The 19,616-nt window shown below is 43.7% G+C and overlaps 1 protein-coding gene across 5 annotated transcripts in view; it reads left to right on the top strand.

The window, feature by feature from the left end:
- The window catches only part of ST3GAL3 (ST3 beta-galactoside alpha-2,3-sialyltransferase 3), a 184,037-nt gene that overhangs the window by 84,472 nt on the left and 79,949 nt on the right, over window positions 1-19,616 (top strand). For all 5 annotated transcript variants that reach the window (XM_069981268.1, XM_069981267.1, XM_069981271.1 and 2 more), the window contains one exon: window positions 7,025-7,067. In XM_069981268.1, coding sequence (XP_069837369.1) covers window positions 7,025-7,067 — 43 coding nt within the window. The remainder of the gene's footprint in view (window positions 1-7,024; window positions 7,068-19,616) is intronic.

Genomic DNA, 19,616 nt, shown 5'->3' with positions numbered 1-19,616 from the left:
TCAGTGTCTGCCATACGTCGCTGACCCTAGACTCTAATATACATCCAGGAATGCAGTGGGTGGGTGCTGTGACAGGAAAGCATTCTGCAGATACTGGTTCACCAGACCAAGACAACTGGTGACATAGCCCATAAATCACCCCAGGGTTCATATCATCAGGTAGATATTAAAAGCCGGTCATCTTATCATGTTGAAGAGAATGATGGCTGACCTCAGGGAGATCAACCAAAACTCCACAGAGACACAATCTTGTGTTTCTTAAAGCGAGTGCACCATAAGTACATTCACTTAAAGTTTTTCACATGAATAGAACGGCGCCGTACGTGGTAACCAGGCCGTGGTTAAAAAAATGTACTGCGGCACTGGCTTCCCCGTACCGGCGCCGTTCTATCCGTGCGAAGAACGTAAAGCGAATGTACTGATGGTACTTTCACTTTAATTTCAGTAAATCTAGGAAAGTTGGCCCCTGGGAAATCAAATATGCAAAAATACTGCGAGGACACCATCACTAATCCACACTGATGAGGGGCAAATACCCCGAAACAGCTGTCTGTGGATGGATACTTTGCTTGGTTATTTCCCAAGTCCATGTGGCTTGTTGGAAGGTGGTTTCCTTGACTGGAGACCCCCCTTGGCTTCGTTGCTCCTTCCTGGTAGAAGGTCTGGCTAGCTCACTGATGTTGAGAAACGTGACTGTGTTTCTGCAGTACTTTTGCATACATTATTATGTTGAACCAGGACAATAGTTTTTCCCTTTGTCGCCTGATCACCCTTTCACATAAGCTGCGAGGCAGCTTGCATGGTAAATATTGCAGTGCCGCATGCCCATATTACAGCCAATGAAAGTGAATGTGTTCCTGTGTTCCATTGGCCACTTATAATTTCCCGCTCAACCTTCAGCTTCAGCAAACCATATCCAGTCATAGTGAAGTCATCCTAGCAGGATTATATCATGCCGGGATCTCCGGACCATTCAGATGAAGCAGTATTGACGTCTTATATACTTTAGCGGTGAAACCTTCTGAGGTTTGCATGCAAGGCTTAAGCGAAATCCCAAGGCACGTTTTCACTCATCCAGTGAGGCAGCCATGAGTCACAGTGCTGCCTTTCACATAGTAAGCTGCATTTAATATATGATCTATCACATGTGATTCATTCACTAATGACTTGTGGTTGTGTAGCATTACATATGCCAATGCAGTGAAACCTTCTGGGATTTCCCCACTCCAAACAGCATTTAAATAATCATTGTATTATAACTAGTACCCAGTATGGCAGGGAAACTTCTCCTAATGGACGGCTAATAGATTTTAGAGATGAAAGCCATGTTCTAGTTTATAGGTTCACGGTGGTGCAGGGGCTCAGTGGTCAGCGCAGGATTGGGGTTCTGAGTTTATATCCAACCAAGGAAGACATCTGTATGGAATAAGAGCTAATGAGCTAACGAGTGAAATAAGAGCTAATGAGCTAACGAGTGACAGTCTTGTGGACCAACAGTACCAATATGTATTCAGTGTATGTACACGGTGACTCCATCAGCAGAATAGTGAGTGCAGCTCTGGAGTATAATACAGGATATAAGTCAGGATCAGTACAGGATAATGCAATGCACTTACAGACTGACCTCAGTGTCCGTGTCTTAGCTTGCTAGGCTGACCTCCTCAGCTTTAGCTATAGAAGACATTGTAGAGGAGGGAAATGATGTGTCTCGGCATGCACTTTCAAGAAAACTAGAAAAATCCAAAGCACTCCGCAAAGCGTCCTCAGACAGATGACAACGGAGTGATGTGCATGAATGTTAGCAGTGTTAGAATGTTACAAGTTCAATAATAACGAAAGGTTGTTTTTTTTTTTTTTTTAGGGCAGTTTCAATTGCAGATTTCTTTTCTTTATTCCAACATGGCAGTAGTATATGCAACGTTTCAACCCAAAGAGGGTCTTTTTGAAGCATCCTCTCTGTCATTTCCTGACTGCTTAGTCTCCAAACCCTCTCTCCCATCTTGTCTGCTCAGTCTCCAGACTCTCTCTCACCTTACTGGTCAGTCTCCAGACCCTGTCTCTCATCCTGTCTGCTCAGTTTCCAAACTCTTTCTCTCTCTCCCCTGACTGCTCAGTCTCCATATTCTTTCTCTTTCTCGCAAAAGCAATACTCTCCAGCTCGCTAAAATTCAATTCTTTTTTTGTAAATTTTCTAAAAGGCTAGCGCATTTCGGACTCACTCGCCCTTAATCATGGCGGTTTTGCCGGGTCATCTAATACTCCTTAAATTAAAGGCCATCGCCTAACATAGGGTGGGAAACAATCACTGTTTCTGACACGGCGTGGACATGCACGCTGCCTTTCTGTTCATTACTGTGGGGAATAAATAGTGATTGTTTCCCACCCTATGTTAGGCGATGGCCTTTAATTTGTGGAGTCTTAGATGACCCAGCAGAACTGCCATGATTACGGGCGAGTGAGCCCGAAACGCGTTGGACTTTTAGAAAATGTATGAATAAAGAATTTAATTTTAGCGAGCTGGAGACTATTGCTTTTGCTTATCTTTCATCATTGCTTGGTCCAGGGACCACTCTTACGTGCTCCTAGAGTGGCATACAGCCAGAAAAACACTGCACCGTATCCAAAAGGGATCCAAGCTGAATGCTGACCAACCTCTGCTTCTTGGTTTCTCTTTCTCTCCCCTGACTACTCAGTCTCCAGACTCTGTCTCTATCTCCTCTGACTGCTCATTCTCCAGACTCTGTCTCTATCTCCTCTGACTGCTCATTTTCCAGACTCTGTCTCTATCTCCTCTGACTGCTAATTCTCTAGACTGTCTGTCTGTCCCCTGACTGCTCAGTCTCCAGACCCTCTCTCATATCCCATCTGCTCAGTCTTCCCCTCCTCTCCTCATAACTTGGTCTCCAGAGGGCCTGGAGACTGAGCAGCTCCTTAGCAGAATTTCTCTGACTGACACTGGGCGGCCATCACTACACTATATGTAAGAATGTGAAGGCTGAAGAAGAGAATCTGAGAAATATAATTGGTCTTTAAATAAAGACCTATGAGAAAAATGTGTGTTTTCCACTATAACAACTGCAACACAACCATAACGATAGGTGTTCTTTAGGGTGTTCATATTATACCATCCACAATGGGCTGCCTTCTTGTGATGACTTGCCGTGTTCCTCACAGATCGGTCTGTAGGACATATCCTGTATGTATCAGTGCGGTTAGGATTAGGATGGGTTACAGGTGGTGGGGATGTTGTGTGGTCCCAGAGAAAGTTAACAAGACACAACCTGTATATCAGTCTTCTCTTCCTCGTCTACTCTCAGATTTCCTTTGGTTTATTCCCGACATTGTCATTTTCTTTGCATTCCCCCATGTTGACAGGTTAGTAGTTACAACCTCCTGTCAGACATGAAACCTCTCCGTGTTGGCATCGCTCTCCCTCTCATTTTGCCGGGAGGCAATTCCAGGGAATAGAGAACTTATCAACTTGGCTGTCAACCTGTGTCCAGGATCTGCTGCTAACCCTGCACTCGGCTCGGTGTATGTTGTTTTATGTCTTGACTTTGCCTGAGGTGAAAGAACAAAAAGATTTCTATATTGCATGTCTCAGACTGAACACTAGGTCAGTGCTCTTGTTTTCTTCTCATTCCTTACTTGTCAGTAATGTTCTGCTGTTTGGAGTGTTTGTGCTGGGTTAAAGGATATGTAGACTATTTATAGGTAATGTCACCTAAGTATTTTACTGATTAGACCCAGAGACGTGATCTTTTTCTAACCTGTTTCTAGTTACATTTATTTAATGTTTTTACATTATAATTGGGGCAGCCATACTGCCTGCACTTCTGCTATGTTAACGGCATTTGATGAGATGCTTTACAGCAGCCACATGCACCCAGGGAAGAATAGCCTTAAGCTTACTTATTGACTTTTGTGGAAGAGTGTTGTAGGCATGCTCTGTGACATGTGTATGGAGAGGAAGGAGGGTAGCTGTGACCATCATTTATTGTAAATGGTGGATCTTCTGTTATCTATGGTGTCACCTTTTGGTTGCTATTTTGCTCCGAAAGATAATGAGAGGAATGATGGAACGTCTAGGACTATTAGGCTTAGTGGCCAAAAGGTAATACAGATAAAAATACAGATAGCGAAGTGGAAGAATTAAGAAAAAAAAAATCCCTTAAAATTCTCTTCTTGTTATGTGTGTATAGCCTACATGGCTATGGCCTACATGGACACATGCTTCATGTAACCTTGTGTAACCTAGGCTATTCTCTTTTATTGATAATGTATAGAAACTAAAATCAGGGACAGATAGATTGGCCCACAACATATTATTAGAAGCCTGATTCCTGTATACACAGGGTGTGATACTCTGAATACAAACACAATCAGTGTATAAAACCACAGCAGGAAGGATATCACGGTAATATAAAGAATTTCCTAACAGGCCATTTTATTAGTTTCTGAAGTAACCGGACCGATATGATCTGGGGTTTTTGCTCTGCCACTTCCTGTTACAGGACATTTTACCATGCAAAGTAGGATGACCCTGAATCTTTATAGGTACATCACTGGCATGCTCTCTTGCCAGTTGCTAAAAAAAAACAAAAAACGTAAGTGAACCCTTTGGAATTACCAGGATTTCTGCATAATACTAATGACACACAAAATGTAGCTACAGCAAACATTTGATAGAGTAACCTACAGGTTATTAAAGTCAAGGGTTCGCTTTTTTTCACTGCCCTGTGGATGTTTACCCAATACAGTACATAAATGGTACAACTGTTTGTGTGGTATTTGTGTTTGTGTGGTAGTTTAGTTAAGCTAGATTTCTTTGTATATTATTGTGACCCAAGGGGGATTAATTCTACAATTCTGTCTCTGATGAATTATCCGTGCAGAATAGGGTGCTACTGTATGCATGCACTGACTGGCACTGACCCCATTTACTCCTGTGGCCTGAACGTAGCCAACTAGTGACACTGTTCGGTCATTATCTGCATGTATACCAGTTTTCTCTTGGGTTCAAAAGTGCTGCAAACCACACTTATAAGTAAAAACATGTATAAATGCGGAAAAAGTACACAACTGTAGTCACTAATTGACTACATTCAGGCCATAGGAGTAAATGGGGCCATGCACAGAGACGTCAGCATGATTCTGACACGGTGCCAGTGTATCCATGCATCAGATGGCAGAATTGTGTCCACTTCAGAGAAAAATCAGACCACTAATGTTAAGTGATCAAAGCATAAATCCAAAGAATTCCAAATGGTTCACAATTTTTTTTCTCCCTGCACTGTGGATGTTTACTCAATGTACTAAATTAAAGATACAGATGATGCAACTGTGTAGTCATTGATAGTTTTGATCCCATTTGATTAGTAATCATTGTAAAATGCAGAGAGTTCCAAAGGGTTCATTACTTTGCCTGCAGCTTTACTTCACTCTAATGCCCAGTAAGGGTAATGACCAAGTTCAGAGTGTTTTAATACATTCGTCTATGGGAATTTTTGATACTTTGCAGAACAACTTGTATCTAATCCTCACTAACTAAACACACGCTGGACATTTATTGCTTCCCACCCCCAGTGTGTTTATACATCCATTTTATATAACCAAGTTATCGCATTTATAAAAGTCAATCTGAAGGGGCAGACATGCTGCATTGAAAGCTTCTTCCCACGCTTCGCTGGCCGGTTGGGGTTTGCACGTTGCATTGGTGGCTTCCCAATATTGTGCTGTAATCCTACCAGGCCGTGGGGCCCAGGAGGTATGGGCATTCCCTTTTTAATATACAGATTCCTATTCTTAGTTTTTTGTGTGAAATGTACATTACATGAGTGATGGGTAATGTTATCTTTATGTAAATATTAGTAAGCCATTTTTCCCAGAAACAGCATGACAAATGAGGAGACAGCGGAGGGGAACAGCTCGTTTTGTACTTTCTTGGTCTCTCTCCTAGACCATGAGGGATGTCAGGTTATTGGAACATTGGATTTCTTTCTGTATCGGGTGGCACAGTGTAGAAGGACTTTTGCCTTCGAGCACTGAGGTTGTTGCATGTTAACATTTGCAGATGAACTGTAAGAGGTTGGCGCTCGGTAAAACAATGGAAGAGTTCTGGGATTTTAAATCCAACCAAGGAAAGGTGCATAGAGTTTGCATGAATATCTGATTTTCATTAGGTGAGGCGATAAAGTGACTGGCAATGCATGTAATAATACTAATCTGCATGGAATGATTACAAAGTGGCAGATTTTATATGTACAAAATGACATTACTGATTCATATTCTGCATTGAAGGGCTACCAAAATCTGAGGTCTGTGTGCACGGTCGGTTTGCCGAGTGCAAATCCTCATAGTGTAAATTTATCCTAATAATAATTAGCTTGCATAAATAATAGTACAAGAAATGTTACTATATCTTATCAGAGAAAAATGGCTCTTTTTTCCCACTTATTAGAGTTCCCTCTCAACCTCCCAGCCCCCAAACTCATTGTTCACTCTGGAAAAATTGCTATCAGTCAGTCCAAAGACTGATCAGCTTACTGAAGTATTAGGTTATAGCTGCCCATAGAAGCCTATGGAGAGAGGAGGAGTGGCTGGAAAGAAACAGGGGCAGGGAGAAGTTGTGCTGTACCTCCAAGTGCTTTATTTATAGTTTACACTGCTCACTACTTCTCTGTATTGTCTTCCATGCTGCTGCTATGTCTGAGGATGTGCTACAGATGTATAGAAAAGGAGGATCCTCTCTTCTGTGTGTGCAGTGTATGGAGATATCATTGCTATTCTTCTACAACCACTAGCTCAGGGGCAACTAAAATTTAAAGATGGCACCCATAGAAGGGGAAATTGCCATATACAAATTATATAATGGCTTGAAATAGAGAAACTCCTAATGAACACACAGGACAGCACCTAAAGCGCAGGGACACTTTAAACGTAGATGCGCTAAAGATGACTTTACTTTAGTGATATGTATGGGCAAATATAATCTTATAACTAATTGCTGCGTCTTCTTTTTCAGAATATGATCGGCTTGGATTTCTGCTTAAATTGGATTCTAAGCTGTAAGTAAAATGATTCTTTGTTTACTCTTTTGCATTGGGTGTAAATGTATCTGTTGTTATAATATTATGGCACAAAGCAGCTGTCCATGTTATTATGTGAAATGTTGTAATATATCTTATAAGGGGAAAAGTCTCATGTACCTCACTTTTCAGCCACCTATAGTTCCTATGGAACCCTGTAAATATTCACATCAAGAACATAAAGGGGGGATGCAGCTGCAGTTCATCTCTCTCTTGGTGTCAATGAGGCTGCATGGCACCAGAAAGAGGCGTAGCTTGGGGAGACATGTGATTTGTGTGCACCTCTGAAATCACAACAAGAAGAGCTCATCCAATCAGAAAGCAGGACAGAGGGGGTAGTTATAGAACCTAAGAGGGGGAAGGGTAAATGCCTAAATCTGCAGGTTACACACATCCTTTAACAATCCTCTACAACTACCTAAAGGGGGGGGGGTGTTAATATACTAGTAACAGTAGGTATGCGTTAATGTTTCTGTTGTTGTATTTTACGCTGTCTACTGGATAGGGGCTACGAGCAAATATAAGAGTTGTTCCCTTAAGACTCAGTAGATTGATGTGAGGAACATTGAATGATCTGATATGTAGAGCATTACATCAATTCACTAGACACTAATGACATCAATAAGGCACAAAGAGAAAATGATGAGTAGATCCTAATGATTCATCAATCTACACGGCAGAGCTGGAATTAAACCACTGAAGGATTGCCCTGTGTCTAGTACGTCAGCAGCACCGTTTGTAAGTCTTGTAAGGTGTAAGGTACGGACACCATATCCCTGTGATGTCCCCTGTGGTATCAGCAGCAGATCCTGTAAGGTGTGAGGTGCGGACCCCATATCCCTGTGATGTCTCCTGTGGTATCAGCATCCTGTAAGGTGTGAGGTGTGGACCCCATATCCCTGTGATGTCCCCTGTGGTGTCAGCATCCTGTAAGGTGTGAGGTGCGGACCCCATATCCCTGTGATTTCCCCTGTGGTATCAGCAGCAGATCCTATAAGGTGTGAGGTGTGGACCCCATATCCCTGTGATGTCTCCTGTGGTATCAGCATCCTGTAAGGTGTGAGGTGTGGACCCCATATCCCTGTGATGTCCCCTGTGGTATCAGCAGCAGATCCTGTAAGGTGTGAAGTGTGGACACCATATCCCTGTGATGTCCCCTGTGGTATCAGCATCCTGTAAGGTGTGAGGTGCGGCCCCATATCCCTGTGATGTCCCCTGTGGTATCAGCATCTTGTAAGGTGTGAGGTGCGGACCCCATATCCCTGTGATTTCCCCTGTGGTATCAGCAGCAGATCCTATAAGGTGTGAGGTGTGGACCCCATATCCCTGTGATGTCTCCTGTGGTATCAGCAGCAGATCCTATAAGGTGTGAGGTGTGGACCCCATATCCCTGTGATGTCCCCTGTGATATCAGCAGCAAATCCTGAAAATGTGAGGTGCGGATCCCAAATCCTTGTGATGTCCCCTGTGGTATCAGCATCCTGTAAGTTGTGCGGTGCGGCCCCATATCCATGTGATGTATCTTGTGGTATCAGCATCCTGTCAGGTGGAGGTGCGGACCCCATATCCATGTGATGTATCTTGTGGTATCAGCAGCAGATCCTGTAAGGTGGAGGTGCGGACCCCATATCCATGTGATGTATCTTGTGGTATCAGCATCCTGTCAGGTGGAGGTGCGGACCCCATATCCATGTGATGTCTCCTGTGGTATCAGCAGCAGATCCTGTAAGGTGTGAGGTGCGGACCCCATATCCCTGTGATGTCTCCTGTGGTATCAGCAGCAGATCCTGTAAGGTGTGAGGTGCGGACCCCATATCCCTGTATTGTCTCCTGTGGTATCAGCAGCAGATCCTGTAAGGTGTGAGGTGCGGACCCTATATCCCTGTGATGTCTTCTGTGGTATCAGCATCATGTAAGGTGTGAGGTGCGGACCCCATATCCCTGTGATGTCTCCTGTGGTATCAGCATCCTGTAAGGTGTGAGGTGCGGACCCCATATCCCTGTGATGTCCCCTGTGGTATCAGCATCCTGTAAGGTGTGAGGTGCGGACCCCATATCCCTGTGATGTCCCCTGTGGTATCAGCAGCAGATCCTGTAAGGTGTGAAGTGCGGACACCATATCCCTGTGATGTCCCCTGTGGTGTCAGCATCCTGTAAGGTGTGAGGTGCGGACCCCATATCCCTGTGATTTCCCCTGTGGTATCAGCAGCAGATCCTATAAGGTGTGAGGTCTTGGTGTGTACAATGGTTAGGTAGGTGTTACATATCAGAGTAACATCCACATGATGCAGGGCACAAGGTTTCCAGCAGAACATTGCCCATCACACTGCCCCCACCGGCTTGTCTTTTTCCCATAATGCATCCTAGTGCTATCTCTTTGCTCAAATTGATGAGAGAACCCTATAAAAGTTGGTTTGAAATGCAACAAAAACTTACAAACATTATCCAAAGAACTTCAAGTAGAGATGGAGACATCTGGAGCGATAGTTTTAAATTGTACCATATGCCACACTCCGAACAAAACAGGACTCTGTGGGCCAAGGCTAAGAAAGGTATAAAAAAGAGTAACTCGGTAATGTAGACAAAGCCCAATCCTTCTGGGAAAATGTTTTATGGACAGATGAAACTAAACTAAAGCTCCTTGGTAATGCATACCAGCGAGATGTTTACAGACAAAGGGATGAAGCCTGTAAGGAAAAGTGCCCCGACCTACAGTGACACATGGTGGAGGGTCTGTATTGTTGTGGAGCGGCTCTGCTGCCTCTGGAGCTATAAGAAAATTATTATCAGAGACCAAAGTGTGCTGCCAAGTGTAAGAAAACTAGAGCTGGGGTGAATAAAATGGGTCTTACAGCAGAATAAGGTACAAAACATACCCCCAAAAATTAAAGTTAAAATGGACTGCGTTATATTGGAGTATATTTGAAATTGAATTGAAAAACTTTGGAGACAGGGAAACCATCAGCAGGTTAGACGAATCTGCTGACCTGTCCCTATTGCTCGCAGGGCGTTGAGGATAAAGGTATGTCTCTTGCCTTCATCCACTTTGTCGTTTCCGTTTTTTTTTTTAAGTTTAAAATTTTGAATAAAAGACACACAAAATACATGCCTAACATAGGATGAACCTCAAGGCCGAACATCAGGCCAACATAAGCAGCTTTGGGTAGTAAATGACATAATATGTGTGCGTCAACAGCGGAATAAAATTCTCCCTAATCGGGTCCCAGGCTAGGAACCCCAATACTGTATACATAGCTTCCACCTAAAACAATTGTTTCATTATAGAACTTAACACAAACATACAATATCTCACACCAGATAACAAAAAGGCACACACAGGACAAGGGAAGAAAAGGAAAAGGTGTAAAGGGAATAACAACCTATCCCTTGCTCCTTCCAATGTCTAAGTAGCACTTCCGCAACCAGCTGAGGGATCCATACCTTGCGAAACCACTTCTCTTTATCATTAAGAATAGTATGAAGGAAGTCATTAACCATCATCCAGTTTAGTTTAGACTTTAGCCAAGGGATTAACTAGAAAATGCACAGAAACGACGCAGAGGATGAAGGTAAGAAACTTGCCTTCATCCTGAGCACTCCATAGGTAATTGGGACTTATCACCTGCTTAGATTAGTTTCCTTTTAAAGGGAAACTTTCACCCCAGCTGCTGGGGCAGAGCCCGCCCGGCCCCCTGATGGAGCCCCATATACTTAACCCTTCCACAAAGTCCCGCTCCTGGATCCGTCCATCCACCAAGGAATTGTTGTTGGAAGCCCTGCAGTCGCATTATGCTAATTACCAGAGATGAGTCCGACGTCCATAGAGAATGACTGGAGCAGTCCATTCTCTATGAACGTTGGACTCCTCTCTGGTAATTAGCATAATGAGCACAGGGTTTCCGACATCAACTCCTTGACGACGGGACCGGGTCCAGGAGCGGGACTTCGGCAGCCGGGGTGAAAGGTCCTCTTTTAAGCCCTCAAATTTTCCATGTGGTCAGTGCTAATGCAGAGAGACTTCTACTAAGCTTGAGACTATAATAGAGAGGACTACAGAGACTCCTCTTTTTGGTGTACTGTGTGGAAAATAAAGTGAATGGAAAGATGCAAGCTGCAGAATCTGAAAAGGCATCTTCTAATCTACTCACTGATTCTTTTCCTTAACTTATCCAATGAAAAGGTAAGGCTGGACACATCTGTACTCTGTAGACATGCTATTAACATATATGTACTAACTTGATACATATCCATCTACAAGTGCATCTCAATAAATTAAAATATCCACAAGGAAGGTAATCCCCAAAGGGTCATTGCTAAAGAATCTGGCTGTTCAGAGCCTAATAATGGAGTTAAGCTGAGTGGAAGGGTAAAGTGTGGTAGAAAAAGGTTCACAAGCAACCGGGATAATCGCAGCCTTGATAGGATTGTAAAGAAAAGGTCATTCAAACATTTGGGTAAGACGTCCAACCCACACAGACATATCCAGGACATGGGCTACAAGTGTCTTCCATGTGTCAAGCCACTCATGGCCCATAGACAACACCAAAAGCGTCTTACCTGGACAAGGAGAAGAAGAACTGGACTGTTGATCAGTGGTCAAAGCTGTTGTTTTCAGATGTAAGTGAATTTAGCATTTCATTTGGAAATCAAGGTCTGGAGGATCCACACACAAGATAGGGAGCTGTGCGGTCCCTTGACCCTTAGTTTAGTGTACCGTCTGTAATGTCTAAAACTTAGTCGCTCTCACTAGAATGTTGATGATGCTGGTCAGCGTCCCTGAACGATGCTGTGGGAACACATACATAGTGTGAGCAGCAATGTACATAGTGTATATATTGTGTGTTTGTGAGTCTATATACTTATCATACGTAATAAACATACAGTGGTTTCTTACTTTTATTTTGTTACTGTAGTGTTCGTATGAATCAGCAAGCTCTGGATGAACAGATATATTGGCTCCACTGGAGGGGTAGTTTGCAGTGCATGGGATAGTGGAATGAGACGTGCAATGGTAATATTGGTACCAGTGCATCCAAGGCTGCAATCTCGGAGGTGTCTGGAATAGAGGGTATTAGTTACTCTAGGTGTGCTTGCTGCCAAATGCTAGTTTATATTGTACATGAAGCAGCTTTGATCTACAGCTTGTTATAGTATTACACTCTTATGAGGGGCAGATGGCGTTGTGGCTGGGGCACCCGCGGGGACATCTGCTGTGTCTCGGCTGACTGTGCTGACCATCAGAGGTAATCTATCCTGTCTGGCCAGCCTTGTGACCGACATGTCTCGATTACACAGATCTTCCTCACGATACAGTAGTAGGAGCAGGATTTTGTTGCTGACGCATAGTGTCATCAGGGAGCGGAGGTGTTGATAGGTGACACAGACCTCTCCTGACCCGCTGACAGGGAACTCGCTTTATATTCCCATTCTGTGTTTTATGGAAATCTCTTATATCCCTCTTGTCTCAGGGTGTATTAGCTGGGAATGATTTATCCAGCATCTTCTCCTGAGGCTTGGTGCAGGGGATCCTTGGGTTTGGCTGGTTAGGACCATGTCTGCCTCATGCCTGATGATTTAGCTGCCAGCGACAGCGCCCCCCCGCCTTATGCATTCCTGCCGTACGCCCCTTCTCTGATACCAGACATGCAGCTGGCTATAAAACCAGGTATTATAATGCTGCGCTGTCACCTGTAGCCGGCTGTAAATCCCACAGGAATCTTTCTTATGTCATTGTGTAATGTTGAGCACCTAGGCACGGTCTGCAATGGGAGGAGAGGTTCACCTCGCAGCCACTATATCCAGGCTGAACATTTTGTCTCTTCTTATTATCCTGGAAGTGACTTATATAATTGGAGCCAGACCACCCATACGTCATGGACATTGATGTAAAGAAACATTTCCCTTTTCTCCTTTGATTTAATCCGGGCAGCTGCTGATCAGAAACATATAGAAAGTAGAGTTGAGCAAACTTTGAGCATGTTCGGGTGCATCCAAACCCAAGCGTGCGGCATTTAATTAGCAATGGCTGCTGAAGTTGGATAAACAGATACAGTCTATGGCATGGCACTATGGGATGACACTAGAGATCTAGCTTTTTTCCTTCTGTAGGAGTGCTACTTTGCAACCTCCGTACACTGGAGGTCTGGTTGTATGGACTCGCTGTTGTATAACTTCCAAGATCTCCTTTACATTATAAGGTCATGTTCACACAACGTAAGTTGTGTATTAATCACAGCCGTTGTTGCCGATATGCAACAACGGCCGTGATTAATACAAAACTTACGTTGTACTGCTGTCTATGGAATCCTGGCCAGACTGTATATACGCTGTGGCCAGGATCCCTAGCGGCTGCACGAAAAACTGACATGAATAGCGGCCACACAAGCCTGACAGATAACGCATTGTGTTCAATGTGAACTGAGATGCGAACGCACACAGATGCACCCACATCCCAATTCAATAAAATAGAAGTTTATCCGTCTGGTACTGTAGTACCGGCCGGGATAAACCTCACTAACAGCGGCTGTTCTGTGACACGGCCCGGTTACAGAAAGGTCGGTGTTATATATGATTTGAACCCGGCCTAAATATTCACTCCCTGAGACCCTAATCCATTTAGGCCATTGCTTAGTAATCTAGCATATGGATGGAAATTCAGAAAGGAGGGTCAGGTACCCCGATGCAGCTGTCTACAGATGGGTGACTCTTCCTTTTGGAGCAGACTCTGGTTTGAAGAGTATGCAACAATTGTTTTTCCATTTGGAGAAGATATAATATCCATAATTTTTTCCGCATTGAACATTGCCTGAAAATTAGGTCTTTGTCCGTCTTTATCTCCTCAATGAGAGTCATAGTTGTCTTCCTTCTGGAGGAGAGCTGATTCGCTGGAGAGGAATATGGAAGCTGAGAAGCTGCAGAAGTTTTCTTTAGAAGTTCTGCTCTTCACTATGCGCAGTCAGCATTGTCCTTCCCGTCATTCCACAACAGATGCATCTTTTATCTCTTTTCCAAGTACTTGCCCTGGATGTAAATGCCTGTATGCACTGAGAGTTTGGAGTCAAGGTGTGCCCAGGAATATACATTACATACATTGCCATATGAATGAAGCTGAGAGATAGGTGGGCTGCATGTAACGTGTCCGGAGGCGATCCAGTGACATGGCGTCTCATTGTGTGTTCTTTGCCTCTCTTCATATTAAGTTACTATTATATGTGCACTACAAGAGAGCCTTCACTCATCCCCACACACTGCGCCTCACTGACTCCTCGCCGTTGCTGCTTCCTCCCTTCCCATCCCAGTTACAATTAATGAATTCTTGCTGTAAGACCCTGGATCGTATGGGAAAAGACAGAGAGGGCAGAGAGGAGGCCAGATACTTTTACAGTACAACAAACTCCCAAAATTCTCATTCAAATCTGTTTCCTATTATTGTGCTGGAAGAGTGAATCACTCCAGATGCACAACGCATTTCCATCCCGTGATTGATATGAAGTGATTAATTATTGCAAGTGCTGTAATACACGTGCATAGATCCGGCTCATGTCCAATGAGAAAATCTGCTACGGTTACGACCAACTAAGAGACTTCAGCATTGACAACGCTGGAGCCAGCTACAAAAACACACAATCATGTTCCAGCTCCAGATAGGATAGTGTTACAAGTATATCTATCCATCCGCTTGTGTGTATATCACACAGTGTGGACCTTGGCACCCTTAAATTTTACAGTGAATCTATAGAGTATTTGAGTTGATGGCCAAGGCCATAGACGTTAGCGATTAGTTACCAACTAATGCAAAACCAGTCATAAAGAGGACAACTCCAGTAACCTACCGGCTGGCCGCTCCATTTATTATCATAAGAAGAAAGCGGGCAACTGGGGCAGATTGGCTCTATGGGAGCGGGCAGTGCTCCTAACGGGTGACCCAGTTCTCCTAACAGACTTATCGGACCGTTGAGCAAAAAACTCTCCTGTACAGTAGCTACATATAAGCAGGTTAGATTCGTCTAACTTACTGATAGTTCCCCTTTAAGGCCCCGTTCACACAGAGAAAGAGAGGAGGAATTCTGGGGCGGATTTATCTGCCGCGGAATGGCGCCGGCCTCCATGTCATAATGACACTCTATGGGAGGCGCGCGCGCTGCATCTCTCAGCGCTGATGAATGAACATAATCATTCTTCAGCGCGGAGAGACCCTGAGTGATGCGGGGCGCGCGCCTCCCATAGAGTGCCATTATGACACGGAGGCTGGCGGCATTGTCCGCAGCGGAATTCCGCCTCTCTTGCTCTGTGTGAACGGGGCCTAAATTGACACTCCAGTCAGTCAGCTTTTTCAATATATTGCTGGGTCTGCACTAAAAATATGAGAAAGTGCTAAGATATTTCTGGTTTTGCATAGAACGAATCGAGTCAAAGTTTTCAAATTACACATTTATTCAGCATAAATTCCCCTCTGGCAGATGCAGTTGCTACATCGTTGTTGCAGCATTTCTAGTTGATTAAAAAAAAAAAAAAATCAACTCTCGTGTCTTAAAAAAAAAACAAAAACCTTGAGGTGTTTCTTCAAGTTAAGAAAAAAAAAAAATATTCACAGTATAATTGAACAACAAAACCTCTGTATAAATCAACTTCATTGGTGGTACTCAAGAGAACAGGCATCTGGACACACCAGTTGTGCCCCTCCTATTAAGCCCTGCCTGGTCGCTAAGGTGGGACCCAATGTTATGGGCGTCCCCACAGTCTGATGGCAGGGGGCTGTTCCTAATTTAGTTACTAAGGCATAATACATCAGTGACTTTAGCATCTGTACATGATAACACTCATGTAATATAATTACTGAACTCAGTAATACTTATTGGAACCGTGTCATCCCCTTTGAGGTTAGTTAGCGGATATTTGACTATTCACACCCAAATGTCTGACGTGTTTCTCTCTCCCCTACTCTCTCATCAGGGATTGTGGGTGTCCCATCACAGTCATGGTCTTTAGTTACATAAAAGCATTTATCTGCATGTATCAGCATGTTTGACGTCAGCAATGTCATAAAAAGAAACCCTTGAGGAAACAGATATTAGTCAGAATGGGCCTGGTCAGGTGAATAGGATGGATGGTGGCCCACTTGGAAACCTAGATTATTCAATTTGTCAGCTGTCTTCTGGTCACTGTTAAAAAATCTAAGCACCCAGTTTACAGGAAGCTTACGCATGTCTAAAGATATTGGTAATAATGAAACCCACATGCTCCCAGTATCTCGGCTATCTTTTTGGCGGATTTTCAACGGTCCTCAAGAATCGGCTTATGGGCAGCATTGGTTGTTGCCAGGTCTGTTGAGGTTGTAAGTGCCCACTGCAGGGTTCGTCTTCAGTGATGCAGTGCAGTTGGAAGGACGATTCTCCCCTAGTGTTTGTGACATCTCAGTGTAAATGTCCTTTGCAGACTTTCCCTGGAGAAACAAAAACTTCATGTCCACCCGTAACTCCTCAGACATGAAACTTGCTTCTGCCTCTGCCATCCCAAGTTCTACCTGAAATAAAAAAAAATTGTTATAAGAATCGTAAACATCTGATATTTGCACAATTACATAAGTTACACAGTTACATTTCTGGTTGACTTAAAGGCCCAAGAACCTGATGGACCCAGTTGGCGCCTGTTGATTCCATGTCTAGTGTTGCCATCAATTTGATTGATCTCCTGTAACAAAAGAGAACAATAGAAAAATAATTGATCCAAACAAGCCCTGAAAGGGCAGAATTCTGCAGAAGAGAAGATTGGTCATGGAGACTATAATAATAAAACTCATATTCAGCATCTTATACTGGAGTGGGGTGGGGGTGGGGGGTCTGGTTTTGTGTAAATAAGGCTTTAGTATTCTATTACAAAATGTTGCATAAGTTACAAAGAGTATCTGTGCCCTCTCTAGCTCCAAGATATCTGCTTGCTGTCATGGAATAGAAGCACTATTCTTTAGATTCAGTAACCCTATAGATTTCATAGCTGTGGATTTCCATATAATTGTATCCAGACCACTCAGTCCATTTGCAGCACACATCGCAGTCCTGTCCGGATAGTAAATGTAACATGCAAAAAGGCCAAACCCTCATTTGTGTCTGTATCTGGTTTCGGCGTCTTTACGTAAAGGAAAAGGCTTCCATTACTGACGTCAAGCAGAGGATTTAATTACGTACAAAGTCTATTAGAAGGGGCATAACCTTTCATTATACAATAATGACGCTTTATTACATATGACTGTAAACCCCCTTTAATATCTCATAAAACCTCCTTTAGGTTGATGACTTGAGGGAGCTAAGGTGACCTACTAGGGACGTCCCCTCATAATAGCCTGTAGTTGTTAGGCAGTGTATCCCTAGCAACCAAGCTGTCAGACGTGACTCAGAGCCGTGTTCTCACAGTGCCGCTTGGCATCAGTCACATCGTTCCCAGGGCAGCTTGCATTAGTCATCAGAATTTTCAATACTAGGTGTAGTATCTCTTTAACAAGTTATGTGAACTCTCAGGGTTTCTGCCTATGGCTCAGATATCGTGACTAGGACGAGAGGCGACGTGTTCAGAAGCCATACACCATGCCACAGGACCCGTGGAGGCGTCATAACCTCATTATCTCCCTGTCTACACCTATGTCTTATGTAAAACCTCATCATGCTGCTTACACATTATCTATGATATTGGAAGTGATGGGGTTTTGGGCATCTGGGCTATAACCTTGTAGTAGGCCCAATGGCCCCATGGGTGGGTATATGGAGCGTGTAAGTAAACACATTATAAATATGTTGCTATTTAGACGTTTGAAGAACTTCCAGGGCTGCAGACGTCCATGTGTACACCATATTTGACTTGGACGTCTTTACAGCATTATACCCAGTACACACTGCCTGCGGTCTGGCCTTCATTCACTTTCATGGTTTTGGGATTTATTGGGATCTGTGTTGTCATTACTTCCCATCTGTTCTGCTGTTTTGCACTTGTTTTCGCTCATTCTAAAGCACCCTCCTGCAAATTCGCACCGTGACGGCCCATTAACAGTCTTTGTTTTCCATTAAAGTCAATGTGAGCAGATTGAAGACGGATTAGTACCCAATTCTGTTTATGTACAAGAAAAATGAATCCTGGGAAGAACAGGAATTGGGGGTAATAATGTGGAAGAAATGTGAACGATAAAACGCATTGTTAATGGATGCACAAGAGAAGAACAATGTATATATCACCCTTGAGCATTGTTTTTGCATGCACGTTGCTATTTGGAGGTATGAAGAATTTCCAGGGATGTGACGTCCATGCGTTCCCTAGCGTCACCCTGTACACAGCATTACACCCTGTAAGCTGGTTAATTCTGCCGTATAATTACATGACTAAGGTATCTGTGTGATGTGCACAAAGAAACACATTAAGCAAAAACAATAAGCCAGGTATCTACTCTGCTTAAAGGGTTGTGTCATGAAGACAAACCCTGTCCGTTTGACCTATTAGGGTATCTGGACAGTATGGAGGGGAGATCCCTGCTCAGGAGTCCAGTCTTTAAGCCATGTTAGAGACAAAGGACATTCTTCTGGCCTCCCATCTGGCTATGAAATCCTAAGGACACACTTTTAGGCTATGTTCACACAACGTATTTTTTAAATTAATCACGGCCGTTGTTGCAAATTACAACAACGGCCATGATTAATTAAAAAAAGATACGTTCCATTGAATGAATGGAATCCCGTACGGAGCATATACACATGGTATACACTCCGGTCAGGATTGCAAGCGGCCGCATGGAAAACTGACATGTCAGTTTTGTGCGGCCTCTATTCATTGAATAGTGGCCACACAAAACCGCACTTTCCATTGTGTGCTATGGTGAATTGGGATGCGGGTGCATTCGTGTGCATTCAACAGAAGTGAAATTTATCCGGTCGGTACTACAGTACCGGCCAAGATGATCTTTACTGACACCGGCCGTTCTGTGTCACGGCTGGGCCTTAATGTATGTGAGGAGCTTTTCAGAAGTACACAGTAAATTTGGGGCACAAGTGCATAGTAAACCTCCCCTGAATGGGCACAGAATAGTGGTCTTGGTGACTGGCCTCTTCCGTTGGCTGGCTTACTAGAACCTGAGGTGACATGATGACTATAGAGGCGATGCTCAGATATCATTGCAGCTATATGGGATTTTTTTTTAATAACATCACTCTGGCTTCTGTACTTATAAAACTCTGTGCTCTGCAGGTTCATTGAGTGCCATGTCATGGATTGGGTTGAATTTCATTAGACAGATGTGAGGGTTTAGCCATCGAGTGCAGGAAAACAAAGCTGCAGGTACTGGATCAGTGCTGAAACCTGATCGCCCCCAGAAACAGAACATCTGCCCCAGCCGATATTGAATTGCTCCCTCCCTCACTGCACCTCAATCATTCTCCAGACCCAACTAATGAAACTTGACCCTGAGTGTAGGAACTCATAAAACGTGGCCCGGGATGTGGGGTTGCTGAAGGCTTATGTTTCTTTTGCTACTTTAACTGTTCTCTATAA

Source organism: Dendropsophus ebraccatus, chromosome 8 (assembly GCF_027789765.1).
Source record: "Dendropsophus ebraccatus isolate aDenEbr1 chromosome 8, aDenEbr1.pat, whole genome shotgun sequence".
Taxonomy (NCBI): Eukaryota; Metazoa; Chordata; class Amphibia; order Anura; family Hylidae; genus Dendropsophus; species Dendropsophus ebraccatus.
This window is presented reverse-complemented; position numbering and strand designations above follow the sequence as displayed.